The sequence below is a fragment of the Triticum dicoccoides genome, chromosome 6A (genome assembly GCF_002162155.2).
Source record: "Triticum dicoccoides isolate Atlit2015 ecotype Zavitan chromosome 6A, WEW_v2.0, whole genome shotgun sequence".
NCBI classification, from domain to species: domain Eukaryota; kingdom Viridiplantae; phylum Streptophyta; class Magnoliopsida; order Poales; family Poaceae; genus Triticum; species Triticum dicoccoides.
In genome coordinates this window covers 613,710,376-613,726,137 of record NC_041390.1, presented here as the reverse complement: position 1 = coordinate 613,726,137, position 15,762 = coordinate 613,710,376, and the positions used below count along the sequence as shown (strand labels likewise).

General features: G+C 42.2%; 1 protein-coding gene and 1 long non-coding RNA gene across 5 annotated transcripts; one reads left to right on the top strand and one right to left on the bottom strand.

Annotated features, from left to right (window-relative positions):
* Nucleotides 1-8,542: 8,542 nt before the first annotated feature.
* On the top strand, nucleotides 8,543-13,015 carry LOC119318473 (protein FAR1-RELATED SEQUENCE 5-like). Of its 4 annotated transcripts, none has more exons than XR_005154131.1 (7): nucleotides 8,543-8,855; nucleotides 9,122-9,173; nucleotides 9,782-9,871; nucleotides 9,950-10,024; nucleotides 10,107-10,182; nucleotides 11,569-12,443; nucleotides 12,520-13,015. XR_005154131.1 is itself a non-coding variant. In XM_037593036.1 (4 exons), the coding sequence occupies exons 2-4, from the start codon at nucleotides 9,788-9,790 to the stop codon at nucleotides 10,701-10,703; spliced, it is 756 nt and encodes a 251-aa protein (XP_037448933.1). In that variant the 5' UTR covers nucleotides 8,544-8,855; nucleotides 9,782-9,787; the 3' UTR covers nucleotides 10,704-11,409. The 4 variants fall into 4 exon arrangements, 1 of the variants encoding a protein (XP_037448933.1); XR_005154130.1 differs by having other exon boundaries at nucleotides 10,107-10,695; XR_005154132.1 differs by lacking the exon at nucleotides 10,107-10,182.
* A 1,035-nt stretch (nucleotides 13,016-14,050) lies between these two features.
* Nucleotides 14,051-15,241, bottom strand: LOC119314630. The gene is made up of 2 exons (XR_005152397.1): nucleotides 14,968-15,241; nucleotides 14,051-14,441 (listed from the first exon to the last, which is right to left on the bottom strand). It is a non-coding gene; the product is annotated as an uncharacterized LOC119314630 (long non-coding RNA).
* Nucleotides 15,242-15,762: the final 521 nt, after the last annotated feature.

Here is a 15,762-nt window from a genome sequence, read left to right as displayed (position 1 = left end):
CACCCAAAGCACTCCTAGGGTATCCAGGAGTTACACGATCTCATGGTCAAAGGAAGAGATACTTGACATTGGCAAAGCTCTAGCAAACGAACTACACGATCTTTGTGCTATGCTTAGGATTGGGTCTTGTCCATCACATCATTCTCCTAATGATGTGATCCCGTCATCAACGACATCCAATGTCCATAGCCAGGAAACCATGACTATCTGTTGATCACAACGAGCTAGTCAACTAGAGGCTCACTAGGGACATATTGTGGTCTATGTATTCACACGTGTATTACGATTTCCGGATAATACAGTTATAGCATGAATAAAAGACAATTATCATGAACAAGGAAATATAATAATAATACTTTTATTATTGCCTCTAGGGCATATTTCCAACAGTCTCCCACTTGCACTAGAGTCAATAATCTAGTTCACATCACCATGTGATTAACACTCACAGGTCTCATCGCCATGTGACTAATACCCAAGAGTTTACTAGAGTCAGTAGTCTAGTTCACATCACTATGTGATTAACACTCAATGAGTTTTATGTTTGATCATGTTGCTTGTGAGAGAGGTTTTAGTCAACGGGTCTGAACCTTTCAGATCCGTGTGTGCTTTACAAATCTCTATGTCATCTCCTAGATGTAGCCACCACGCTCTATTTGGAGCTATTCCAAACAACTGTTCTACTTGGAGCTATTCTAAATTGTTGCTCCATTATATGTATCCGGTATCTCTACTCAGAGCTATCCGGATAGGTGTCAAGCTTGCATCGACGTAACCTTTACGACGAACTCTTTTACCACCTCCATAATCGAGAAAATTTCTTAGTCCACTAGTTACTAAGGATATCTTTGACCGCTGTCCTGTGAGCCATTCTTGGATCACTCTTGTACCCCTTGACTGACTCACGGCAAGGCACACTTCAGATGCGGTACACAGCATAGCATACTGAAGAGCCTACGTCTTAAGCATAGGGGACGACCTTCGTCCTTTCTTTCTATTCTGCCGTGGTCGAGCTTTAAGTCTTAACTTCGTACCTTACAACTCAGGCAAGAACTCCTTCTTTGACTGGTCCATCTTGAACACCTTCAAGATCATGTCAAGGTATGTGCTCATTTGAAAGTATTATTAAGCATTTTGATCTATCCTTATAGATCTTGATGCTCAATGTTCAAGTAGCTTAATCCAGGCTTTCCATTGAAAAACACTTTCAAAATAACCCTATATGCTTTCTAGAAATTCTACATCATCTCTGATCATCAATATGTCAACAACATATACTCATCAGAAATTCTATAGTGCTCCCACTCACTTCTTTGGAAATACAAGTTTCTTATAAACTTTGTATAAATCCAAAATCTTTGATCATCTCATCAAAGCGTACATTCCAACTCCGAGATGCTTACTCCAGTCCTTAAAAGGATCGCTGGAGCTAGCATACCTTTTAGCATCCTTAGGATTGACAAAACTTTTCTGATTGTATTGCATACAACCTTTCCTTACGAAAACTAGTAAGGAAACTTGTCTTGACATCCATCTGCCAAATTTCATAAATGCAGCTAATGCTAACATGATTCCGACGGACTTTAAGCATCGCTACGAGTGAGAAAATCTCATCGTAGTCAACTCCTTGAACTTGTCGGAAAACACTTCGCCACAAGTCGAGCTTCATAGATGGTGACATTACCATCCACGTCCGTCTTCTTCTTAAAAGATCCATTTATCTCAATGGATTGCCGATCATCGGGCAAGTCCATCAAAGTCCATGCTTTGTTCTGATATATGGATACTATCTCGGATTTCATGGCTTCTAACCATTTGTCGGAATTCGGGCCCACCATCGCTTCTCCATAGCTCGTAGGTTCATTATTGTCTAGCAACATGACCTTCAAGACAGGATCACCTTACCACTCCGAAGTAGTACGTGTCCTTGTCGTCCTACGAGGTTTGGGAGTGACTTGATCCGAAGTTTCATGATCAATATCATAAGCTTCCACTTCAATTGGTGTAGGTGCCACAGGAACAACTTCCTGTGCCCTGCCACACACTAGTTGAAGAGACGGTTCAATAACCTCATCAAGTCTCCACCATCCTCCCACTCAACTCTTTCGAGAGAAACCTTTCCTCGAGAAAGGACCCGATTCAAGAAACAATCCATATTGCTTTCGGATCTGAATTAGGAGGTATACCCAACTATTTTGGGTTTCCTATGAAGATGCATTTTATCCGCTTTGCGTTCGAGCTTAATCCTGAAACTTTTTCACATAAGCGTCGCAGCCCCAAACCTTTAAGAAACGACAACTTAGGTTTCTCTAAACCATAATTCATACGGTGTCATCTCATCGGAATTACGTGGTGCCCTATTTAAAGTGAATGTGGTTGTCTCTAATGCCTAACCCATGAACGATAGTGGTAATTCGATAAGAGACATCATGGTACGCACCATATCCAATAGGGTGCAACTATGATGTTCGGACACACCATCACATTATGGTGTTCCAGGCGGTATTAATTGCGAAACAATTTCCACAATGTCTTAATTATGTGCCAAAACTCGTAACTCAGATATTCATCTCTATGATCATATCATAGACATTTTATCCTCTTGTCACAATGATCTGCTACTTCACTCTGAAATTACTTGAACCATTCAATAATTCAGACTTGTGTTTCATCAAGTAAATATTCTCAACATCTACTCGAATCATCTGTGAAGTAAGAACATAACGATATTCACTGCATGCCTCAGCACTCATTGGACTGCACACATCAAAATGTGTTACTTCCAACAAGTTGCTATCTTGTTCCATCTTATTGAAACCGAGGCTTTTCAGTCATCTTGCCTATGTGGTATGATTTGCATATCTCAAGTGATTCAAAATCAAGTGAGTCCGAACGGTCCATTTGCATGGAGCTTCTTCATGCATATATACCAATAGACATGGTTCGCATGTCTCAAACTTTTCAAAAATGAGTGAGTCCAAAGATCCATCAACATGGAGCTTCTTCATGTGTTTTATACCATTATGACTTACATGGCAGTGCCACAAGTAAGTGGTACTATCATTACTATCTTATATCTTTTGGCATGAAAATGTGTATCACTACGATCGAGATTCAATAAACCATTTATTTAGGTGCAAGACCATCGAAGGTATTATTCAAATAAATAGAGTAACCATTATTCTCCTTAAATGAATAACCGTATTGCGATAGACATAATCCAATCATGTCTATGCTCAACGCAAACACCAATCTCGGTGGTAGAGGGAGCGTGCGATGCTTGATCACATCAACCTTGGAAACACTTCCAACACATATCGTCAGCTCACCTTTAGCTAGTCTCCTTTTATTTCGTAGCTTTTTATTTCGAGTTACTAACACTTAGCAACTGAACCGGTATCTTAATACCCTGGTGCTACTAGGAGTACTAGTAAAGTACACATTAACATAATGTATATCCAATATACTTCTATCGACCTTGCCATCCTTCTCATCTACCAAGTATCTAGGGTAATGCTGCTCCAGTAGCTGTTCCCCTTATTACAGAAGCACTTAGTCTCGGGTTTGGGTTCAACCTTGGGTTTCTTCACTAGTGCAGCAGCCGATTTGCCGTTTCATGAAGTATCCCTTCTTGCCCTTGCCCTTCTTGAAACTAGTGGTTTCACCAACCATCAACAATTGATGCTCCTTCTTGATTTCTACTTTCGCGGTGTCAAACATCGCGAATACCTCAAGGATCATCATATCTATCCCTGATATGTTATAGTTCATCACGAAGCTCTAGCAGCTTGGCGGCAATGACTTTGGAGAAACATCACTATCTCATGATTGTTGCACTCAGACAATCTGAGCACAAGCTCAACGATTGAGCTTTTCTTCCTTAGTTTGCAGGCTAAGAAAATCGTCGGAGGTCTTATACCCCTTGACGTGGGCACGAGCCTGAAATCCCAATTTCAGCCCTCAAAACATCTCATATGTTTCGCGATGTTCCAAAAACATCTTTGGTGCCTCAATTCTAAACCGTTTAACTGAACTATCACGTAGTTATCAAAACGTGTATGTCAGATGTTCGCAACATCCACAGACAACGTTCAAGGTTCAACACACTGAGTAGTGCATTAAGGACATAAGCTTTCTACTGTCCGCATAATTGCTACTTTCAACTTTCAAACTATATTTTCTCTAGGAACATATCTAAAACAGTAGAACTAAAGCGCGAGCTACGACATAATTTGTAAAAGGTCTTTTGACTATGTTCAGGATAATTAAGTTCATCTTATGAACTCCCACTCAGATAGACATCCCTCTAGTCATCTAAGTGATTACATGATCCGAGTCAACTAGGCCGTGTCCGATCATCACGTGAGACGGACTAGTCATCATCGGTGAACATCTTCATGTTGATCGTATCTACTATACGACTCATGCTCGACCTTTCGGTCTCTGTGTTCCGAGGCCATGTCTGCACATGCTAGGCTCGTCAAGTTAACCCTAAGTGTTTTCGCTGTGTAAAACTGTCTTACACCCGTTGTATGTGAACGTAAGAATCCATCACACCCGATCATCACGTGGTGCTTAGAAGCGACGAACTGTAGCAACGGTGCACAGTTAGGGGAGAACACTTCTTGAAATTTTGTAAGGGATCATCTTATTTACTACCGTCGTCCTAAGTAAACAAGATGCATAAACATGATAAACATCACATGCAATCAAATAGTGACATGATATGGCCAATATCATTTTGCTCCTTTTGATCTTCATCTTCGGGGCTCCATGATCATCATCGTCACCGGCACGACACCATGATCTCCATCATCATGATCTCCATCATCATGATCTCCATCATCGTGTCTTCATGAAGTTGTCACGCCAATGACTACTTCTACTTCTATGACTAACGCGTTTAGCAATAAAGTAAAGTAGTTTACATGGCGTTCTTCAATGACACGCAGGTCATACAATAAATAAAGACAACTCCTATGGCTCCTGCCGGTTGTCATACTCATCGACATGCAAGTCGTGAATCCTATTACAAGAACATGATCAATCTCATACATCACATATCATTCATCACATTCTTCTTGGCCATATCACATCACATAGCATACCCTGCAAAAACAAGTTAGACGTCCTCTAATTGTTGTTGCATGTTTTACGTGGCTGCTATGGGTTTCTAGCAAGAACGTTTCTTACCTACGCAAAACCACAACGTGATATGCCAATTGCTATTTACCCTTCATAAGGACCCTTTTCATCGAATCCGTTCCGACTAAAGTGGGAGAGACTGGCACCCGCTAGCCACCTTATGCAACAAGTGCATGTCAGTCGGTGGAACCTGTCTCACGTAAGAGTACGTGTAAGGTCGGTCCGGGCCGCTTCATCCCACAATACCGTCGAAACAAGATTGGACTAGTAACGGTAAGCATATTGAACAAAATCAACGCCCACAACTACTTTGTGTTCTACTCGTGCAAAGAATCTACGCAATAGACCTAGCTCATGATGCCACTGTTGGGGAACGTAGCAGAAATTCAAAATTTTCCTACGCGTCACCAAGATCTATCTATGGAGAAACCAGCTACGAGTAGAAGGAGAGTGCATCTACATACCCTTGTAGATCGCTAAGCGGAAGCGTTCAAGTGAACGGGGTTGATGGAGTCGTACTCGTCGTGATTCAAATCACCGATGATCAAGTGCCGAACGCACGGCACCTCCGCGTTCAACACACGTACAGCCCGGTGACGTCTCCCACGCCTTGATCCAGCAAGGAGAGAGGGAGAGGTTGAGGAAGACTCCATCCAACAGCAGCACAACGGCGTGGTGGTGGTGGAGGAGCGTGGCAATCCCGCAGGGCTTCGCCAAGCACCACGGGAGAGGAGAAGAACTTGGGAGAGAGGGAGGGGCTGCACCAAAGGCATAAGGTGTGTTTGGGAGGCCCTCCTACCCCACTATATATAGGGATCCCAAGGGGGGGTGCACCAGCCCCTAGGAGATCCAATCTCCAAGGGGGCGGCGGCCAGGGGAGGAGTCCTCCCCCCCCCCCCCCAAGGCACCTAGGAGGTGCCTTCCCCTGCTGGGACTCTTCCTTTAGGGTTTCCCCAGGCGCATGGGCCTCTTGGGGCTGGTGCCCTTGGCCCATGTAGGCCAAGGCGCACCCCCCACAGCCCATGTGGCCCCCCGGGGCAGGTGGCCCCACCCGGTGGGCCCCCGGGACCCTTCCGGTGGTCCCGGTACAATACCGATGACCCCGAAACTTGTCCCGATGGCCGAAACAGGACTTCCTATATATAAATCTTTACCTCTGGACCATTCCGGAACTCCTTGTGACGTCCGGGATCTCATCCGGGACTCCGAACAACATTCGGTAACCACATACAAGCTTCCTTTATAACCCTAGCGTCATCGAACCTTAAGTGTGTAGACCCTACGGGTTCGGGAGACATGCAGACATGACCGAGACGTTCTCCGGTCAATAACCAACAGCGGGATCTGGATACCCATGTTGGCTCCCACATGTTCCACGATGATCTCATCGGATGAACCACGATGTCAAGGACTCAATCGATCCCGTATACAATTCCCTTTGTCTAGCGGTATTTTACTTGCCCGAGATTCGATCGTCGGTATACCGATACCTTGTTCAATATCGTTACCGGCAAGTCACTTTACTCGTTCCGTAACACATCATCCCGTGATCAACTCCTTGGTCACATTGCGCATATGATGATGTCCTACCGAGTGGGCCCAGAGATACCTCTCCGTTTACACGGAGTGACAAATCCCAGTCTCGATCCGCATAAAACAATAGATACTTTCGGAGATACCTGTAGTGCACCTTTATAGTCACCCAGTTACGTTGTGACGTTTGATCCACCCAAAGCACTCCTAGGGTATCCAGGAGTTACACGATCTCATGGTCAAAGGAAGAGATACTTGACATTGGCAAAGCTCTAGCAAACGAACTACACGATCTTTGTGCTATGCTTAGGATTGGGTCTTGTCCATCACATCATTCTCCTAATGATGTGATCCCGTCATCAACGACATCCAATGTCCATAGCCAGGAAACCATGACTATCTGTTGATCACAACGAGCTAGTCAACTAGAGGCTCACTAGGGACATATTATGGTCTATGTATTCACACGTGTATTACGATTTCCGGATAATACAGTTATAGCATGAATAAAAGACAATTATCATGAACAAGGAAATATAATAATAATACTTTTATTATTGCCTCTAGGGCATATTTCCAACAATTTTATCTGTGACCAAATGAATATCCTGCTGATCTGCATTCATATGCATCAATTCTTCTAACTGGGATCGTGACTTGGCAAGCTCCCTGGTCACATTACCAAATTTTTTACTCCAAGAACCCAGGGTCACCATAGTCTTTGTGAGGGCATCACGCAGTTGGCCTAGGTTCTGCACAATACCTACAGCCTCCCAAGCCTCTTTTATCATGTCCGGTAGCGTTGCATCTCTCTCCCAGAACAACTCATAACGTCGACATTTAGGCCCTGTTGGTCCCTGCTCAGCCGATCCCTTCACCAAAACAACCACATGATCAGAACACGGCACTTCAACTCCTAGCTCTAGCTTGCTGCTAGGGATATCACGCGCGTGCATGGTAGGCAGGTGGATCAGATTTTTTTTTGCGGGTGCAGGTGGATCAGATTGATTAGGAGACTAATAATTGTCTAGCTACGGCATGCTCTATTTCTTTGTTTTTTGTGTGGGGAGAACGCTTTCGTCAAGCTTTTATGAATTGAAATACTTAAAAAGAACGTAAGATTCCCATTTCACCTCTCTTTCGTTTAACCTTCTATATATACGTCCCACTCTTTCCTTATCCTCTTTGATTTTTTCCTCCCATATTTGATTTTTCTCCCATCCATTCAATTGTCTCATGTTTATTATCTTACCAAAATAAACACATATTTTGTTGGCAAGTCATTAAATTCTTACTAAGTAAGTGCTTAACAATAAAATGGCACATAAATCATGGCGATTGCATACAAAGATTTGGTAAGATTTTAGCGTATCAATATAATAATATACGGGGATTCTCAAAAACAATAATACAATAATAGACGTGCAGTCAGGGGTAATCTACTAGAATGTTTATACTCCCGTTGCAACGCACGGGCAATTGTTAGTGAATTGAAAAATCAGCTCATCAGACCAAGGAGGTGAGGAGCTTAAGTGATGCATGAAAATGAGGCAATACAAAAGTAAGAGAAAGAGCAAACGATCAAACTTGGCTAAGCACCCAAACTAGTTAAGGTTGATCAATGATCACTAGTAATGGTTAGAGTACCAGACTAGAGTGGCTCCAACTGTAGGGGATGGCAATGGTAGGGTATGGGTGGGTACGAGAACGTATCTGGTGAAACGACTAAACTGGTGCACCAGATGCACCAGCTATGTATGGGCCGTTGGATTTGAAAGAAAGGGACAGGATTCAGTGTGATGATGGGCTGTCGGTACATTTGCAAAATAGTCCTTGCATTACAGCTAAATCCAGCGATCTGACCTCTCTGTACCCACATCGTCTTCCTTCCCTTGCCATACTCTGTACCAGGCCGTCCAGCTGCGCGCTAGGGTTCGGGAAGTCTGCTCCGTTGCCTCTCTCGCCCCCTCTCCTGGACTTTCTCCGACTTCTATCTTGGACCTAGTTCCGGCGCCGTTGAAGCACGAGCTCCCCTCCTCTCCTCTGAGTCGCGCCCGACGAAGACGCCATTGCCGCCGGCGAGCACGTAAATGTAGAGGAGTTGTGCTGTAGCTCCTGGGGGCGAAGAGGAACTGCCCAAAGGAGTCAGCTATCTTCTGCGCCTCGAGGATTTTAGGGTATGTTCTCTTATCCCATTATCCATTTATCATGGTCATATTGGGTTCTTCCCCTTTGGGATTTCCCCAATTTATTCCAAACTAGTATCATTGCGACTTGAATAAGTAGTATGAGCACCTGATTTCTGTATGAGATACACGACTGCAGATATTCTACTGCAAAATAGCCTATGCAAAGTTGAATAACTAGTGTTCTGAACCTTAATATGTATTTTGTAGTATAGAAAAACCATATTGATGCAAACTCTAAAGTAAGGTTTGTGCAGCTGTGCAGTTGAATAGTACCTAGCCATCGTCCTTTATAGCTCAGGATCCAAGGTATGAGCATCGAATTTGGTTGTTCTGTTATCCATGTACAGTAATATTTGCTTCCTCCAGGCCATTCAGTTTCCATGTGTTTGAAGCCAATGGCATTTGGGAATATGAATAGTATGGGCACAAAATTGATCCGTTGGATGTTGGTGAAATTCTAGTAGTAATCACAACAGCCGGTGCAAATAGTTGAGGGGGATGTGCTCTGTGTGTTCTGTTCCTTTGTATACAATTTTTTTATACCTTTGCTAACTTGATAGTAAGGTGGACAACTCGGCATGTATGTGAAAGAAATGACTTCCTAGGAGCCTACTACATGGCAAGAGTGGGTTAGTTACTGGTTGTTCCTACGGGGTTCTTGTACATGAACTAGTAATGTACTATATGAACTTCTTCCACATCGCTGATATGAAATGGGAACGGCATTTGCAATGTTCAATTAAACTTTCTATGGTAATCCTAGTTGTTCATGTTCCTCATTTTGTTTTGCTGATGTCCACATTGTACCTATGCTCTTAAGTAAAAAGTATTGATGTGTTTTGCCTGGTACTAGGTTAATTATCCACTTTTTAACCTGCGTGTGATGTTTTGTGTTATATTTGCATGAAAAATAGTCAGCCATGGAGTCCATGACAAGTGGTGCTCTAAGTATTGGGTCAACTACGGCAATGGGAGTTGAAGATGATGCCAACAGCTTTGCCATGGTAATTCATTTGTTGTATTGGTCACATACGTACGTCGCACAGTTTCTGTCACCTGATGATTTTTTCTGAAATTTCTAGGGCACGATCCAGCAGGTCGAAAACAATGAAAATAGCTACCACACGCCAACACGAACTAGCAGTCTTCCGTTTTGTGTAAGTATAGTAGTTTTTTCCGCACATCCAATGCATGAGCTGTAGTTTATGAACCGCACATCTTTTTATTTTGCATATCCAGGGGTCAAGATATGAGCCGGAGTGTGATCCTAACTTACAGCCCGTAATTGGTATGCAATTTGACACTTGGGAGGAAGGTATGACATTCTACAAAATGTATGCTCATGAAGTCGGGTTCTCGGTTCGCACATGGACGACACACAAAGATGAACATGGCGTACTGTGGAAGAGGTTTGTTTGTGCTAGAGAGGGTTGGAGAAAGGAGGCCCCAGAAGAGGAAAGGATAAAACCTAAACGAAAATTCAAGTTAACCAGGTGTGGTTGTGAGGCTATGATTGGACTGAGGAGGCAGGATGATGGCAAATATAAGGTTGCCCGGTTTGTTCAATCACACACTCACCAACTTATTTCGCCAAGTAAGAGACATCTCATCAAGTCAAATAGGGAAGTAAGTAGTGAGTTGAGGAGCAAACTACTTACATGTCATAAAGCAATGGTTGGCACATCTGCAGCATATCGCTTGCTTAGTGTAGAGAAGGGGGGTCCGGAAAATGTGGGATGCACAAAGCGTGACTTCCAAAACTCTCACCGTGATTTTAAAAGAGCAATTAAGGGAGCAGATGGACAGATCATAGTAGATATAATGAAAAGTAAGTAGGCTGCCAATCCAGCATTCTATTTTGATTACCAAGTCGACGAGAATGACAAACTTATAAATATTTTCTGGGCGGATAGCATATGCAGAAAGAACTACTCATTGTTTGGTGAAGTTGTGTCTTTTGACTCAACATATCGATTTAATAGGTATAACTTGGTATTTGCCCCTTTCACAGGAGTTAACAACCACAGATCTTGTGTCACATTTGGTGCTGCTTTTTTATGGAATGAAAAAAAAGAATCTTATATATGGTTGTTCAAGACTTTTTTGAAAGCAATGTCTGGGGTTGCGCCTAAGCTCATCATGACCAATGAAGACCAAAGCATGAGAATAGGAGTAGAACAAGTTTTTCCAAACACTAAGCATAGGCTTTGTATGTGGCACATCCTCATGAAGCTTACTGAAAAGGTTGGCACCACCATGAAAAATAATCCAGATTTTCATGAACGGTTTGAGTCACAATGGTGTTTGGGGATCAGAGACACCAAGTGAGTTTGAGTCACAATGGTGTTCAATAATCTCCGACTTTGGGCTAGCAGATAATACATGGTTGCAGGAGAAGTATGAGTCACGCAACTCATGGATTCCGGCATATTTTATGGAGACCCACCTTGGCGGAATCTTGCGTACTCCCTCCGGTCCTTTTTAGTTCGCATATAAGATTTGACTAAAGTCAAGTCCCGTAAAGTTTGACCAACTTTATAGAAAAAAGTACCAACATTCACAATCTGAAATCAATATCAATAGATGTGTCATGACTTAAAGTTTCATATTGTATAACTTTAGCATTGCAGATGTTGATATTTTTTCATATAAATACGGTCAAACTTTGTGAAGTTTGACTTCAAAGAATTCTAATATGCAGAGTAAAAAGGACCGGAGGGAGTACTACATCAAGATCTGAGAGTGAGAATGCATTCTTCAGACACTTCGCCAACCGAAATCTTGCATTGATTGAGTTTTGGGTCAGGTTTGAAACAGCTTTAGAGGAACAGCGGCAAGAAGAATTGCAAGAAGACAATGCCAGCCTTCATACACTACCTATGCTCGAGACTTGTTGGAGTATCGAGAGTCATGGTAGAGATGTTTATACTCATGAGGTTTTTGCTGAATTTCAACGTCAGGTGGTGGCTGCAAGGGATTATTGTCATGTTAAATCAATTGTCCAGGTTGGTGAGGTCCGGACCATTGGTATTAGCAGCAAGAGTGGTAAAGTTAGAGTGGTTAGTTTCAACACTAGTACTAAGGCAGCACACTGTTCTTGTAGTATGTTCGAATCACTGGGTATCATCTGCCGCACATCATTGTTGTCCTAAAGAATGAGGGGTGTAATGAAATTCCTAGTCAATATGTGTTGCATAGGTGGACTAAAATGGCAGCACGTCAGCTTTCCTATGACGCCAACGGACATGAGCTAGAAGGCCCATCTACATGTCTTTCACCTACCATAAAAAAGTTGTACTCGGAAACATGTTCAAAATTTAGCTTGGCACTTCATGCGGCGAAACATTGTGAGGAGAAAATGAGATATTTTCACAAGGTTGTTGGTGATGCCTTCACGCAATTGGAACAGATGGGTGCCATTAGTGAGCAAAGTAAAGTTCAAGAATTTGAATCCTTCGTCGGAACATCATTCCCAAGTGTGATCAGTATTCATCCACCAGATGTAGCAAACACAAAAGGGAGTGGTAAGAGATTGAAAAGGGGTTCAGAGCAAACAGTGAACCAAAAGAAGAAGAGGTAAAGTAAGCAACCTTGAAAAAATGTCGATGTCCTTTCTACAATTTTGCTAATGTTGTTTTCTTATTCTTTACAGGGCAAATAGCATCCAAAAGGTTCCTGATAAGTAGGGGCGGTGGTTTCACTAATTTGATGTTGGAATAATTATGTGAAGTCATTCAGCTGGCTACATTCTTGCTGGAAATGGCAGTGATATTCATAGGCGATGAGGTTTTCGACTTTTGGTGCTTCCAGGAGCTCACATTTGCAAATGTGTCACTGAAGAATGCATATGTTCTATGTCTGTAACTCTGGATGTGGTCACTGTTAGCTTCAGGAAGTCGCTAACAGTAAACCATGTTGTCCCATTAGCCATGTTTAACCAGGAAGAAAAGATTGTATGACCGGGCAACGAATTGCTAAGCCTAGCTTAATGTAGGTTTTAAGATTTGGTTTGTCTTTCTGTGTTATTGTCGCAGCTGTAGCCAGCTTGCTATATGTCGTGCTCATGTGAACACTTTCCGAATTAGGGCAACCTTATTACTATGTGTATTGAGCACCGTTCATTTATTTTCCTCTGTTTTTTGTTGCTCTGTGCTTTAGCATCATCATCTGAATTTCGATAAGTGAGAACATGTTCATCTGTAATAGATATTTTTAGGCATTTTTGCAGGAGTGAAGTGATGAAAATTCTGACATGACCCTTGCCTGAAGTTCAGGAAATCTGAAAATAAAGAATGCAATAGAATATGTAATGTTTAAGATGTATGGAAATCTGTACTGCTTCTTTAAATATGTAATGTTTAAGTGGAAAGCTTGATAAATATAACTCTGTTATATTAAGTATAAAAGATGCAACTTTACAAGTAACTGTCGTGATGATTTTTTCTGTAAGTGAACAAAAGAGCTTTTGTTTTGTAACATTTTATGGAGTTAGAGTGATCTTGAGCTTCCTGTAGTGATTCTGGAGAAGCCTACCTAGGACCAGATTAGCTCATCTGGCCTGGAATAGTAGTCTTCAGTCTGGAGCCTGGAGTAGGTTTTTTGCATAGCTATGAGGATGACCATAATGCATTCTTCTTTCACCTGGAAGAATGTGACAGCTGCTGCATATTTGCTTTCAAATCGTTAGTATGACAAAGCAGAAAATCCAGACCCGGACAAACCTGATCTTCTGAGTTCTGGTTATGACATGGGCACTCGTGGGATTTCCGAGCAAGGAACTGGAGGATACAGTGTAATTGTAAACTTTTAATCATTCAACCTGATGTCAAATTTCTGAAGAGATGCATTTAAAAAGAATGTGAATAGAGAGCTTCATAATTTACGTCTCTCAGCTTAGAAACAATTAGATCATGAACATGTGAAAATTATGGTTAGAAAAATGAGAAGAGAAACTACTAAATTTCCACGGTAGGATTATGTCAGCCTGTATACATGGTGTTTCTTTTATTTGTTGTAACCCAGTTACATCTTTTCCTGTGGATATATAGAAGATGTGATATACATCACAAGATTTGTGCAGCCGACATCCATTATCTCTGGAAATTTTTGATCGACATATCTAGTGGAAAGATACGCACAACCTGGGACTTCATACTGTATTCTTTTTTATCATATCAATTAACTTTTATTGCTGCCCTGCTAAATCAGTACCGGTAACAACCAAAAGATATCTGAATACATTTTATTTAGATGCTTCTATGCAAGAACATCACATCTTTCACATCGGAACAACACAAGCATCTGTATATTGTACAACAACCACTCATGTAAACTACAGAAAACCTGCATACAAGATTTTCTAGCAAATGTACATTCTTGATGATTACATGGTGCTACAAAAACTGAAGCCTGAGACAGCCATACACGATCTGGACTAGTATGAGAGGTGAAATTATCAGTTTCATCAATGCCATCTTGGAGACCTATGAAGATGACTCCTCTGAAGATTACCCAGTCATAGCTCAGGCTCTTCAACAGATTTACCGGCTCCGGGCAATGAGACTCCGTAATGACCTTCAAACAAAATAATGGTGGCATCAGGGGAGCCAAGCTAAACTTAGTAGTGACACCCTAAGCTACAATCATAGGCATCTCTGTGTGGAAATAACATTGGATTCCAAAGTATCACATTTTTAGAACACAAAGGACAGTCACTACTAGAGAAGTAGCGATGCACCATTGGTGATACATATTGATTTGGCTCAGCAGTAGTTAGCTAAAAATGTTTTTGTAACTATGGAAAACATAAATTGATGATGAGTAAAGGACGAACTAGATAACAAAATCAATAAGATGAACTCGTAATGCTTTCACGAAATTCAGTTAGACTCTGTAAGTACACGTTCTCTTTAATATTGTTTACCAATAAAGGATGAAAACAGGGAGTGCATCCCTTGTAATTGGCACGCAGATTGTAGAAATATAGTCACAGCTCATACCTAAATTTGGTGCTCACAGCACACTATTCCAATTCTTAATCAACAAAAACATGCCCTTTAGTCAACTGGAACAAGATGGATAGAGGAAGAAGCGAACATACCTACATCCTTGAGCTGCTATCGTTGGATAGTGCTGACGGCGCCGGCGGCGCCGGCGGCGGATTGTTGAGAGAGACCGTCGAAATTTAATAGCCCTAATTCGCCTGAGTGGTACAGAAGAGGGAGAGACAGCCGCGTTTCGTTAAGCTCTGAGATCAATCTTTGAGCTCGCTGGACCTTAACCCTAGCTTCAAGAGGATGTACTGGTACAGAATCTGGCAAAGGGGAGGAAGACGATTTGAGTACGGGGAGGCCAATTCGTTGGATTTAGCTGAGCTGCAAGGACTGGTCTGCAAATGTACCATCAGGCCCGTCATCGCACTGAATCATGTCCCTTTCTTTCGAATCCAACAGCCCATACATAGCTGGTGCATCTGGTGCACCAATTCGGTCGTTTCACCAGATACATTCTCGGGTGGGTACAACCCCCTTCTGCCCAAACTCATACCCAAAAAAACTTTATATACCCATCCAGTTCAATACACATGGACACAAATTGACACCCATACTCATACTCATACCCACTGGGTATCCAAAAGGTACAATATATAACATTTATATTTTTAAAAAGTAGATAGATGAGTCTAAAATTCAAGTTATGTTGGGTAAGTAGTCTAGCAATGATGCACCCTCCTTTGGTGGGCGGCCTCTTGGATGCGGCAAAGGGAGCACAAGCAACATTTTGTGGAATTCTGATACAACAGGAGGCGGTTAAGGGAACTGGGCATCACTTGATCGTGAGTTGGACCAAGTCTGCTAGTGATGAGTTAATATTTCATTGTTTCGAGGAGTCATGT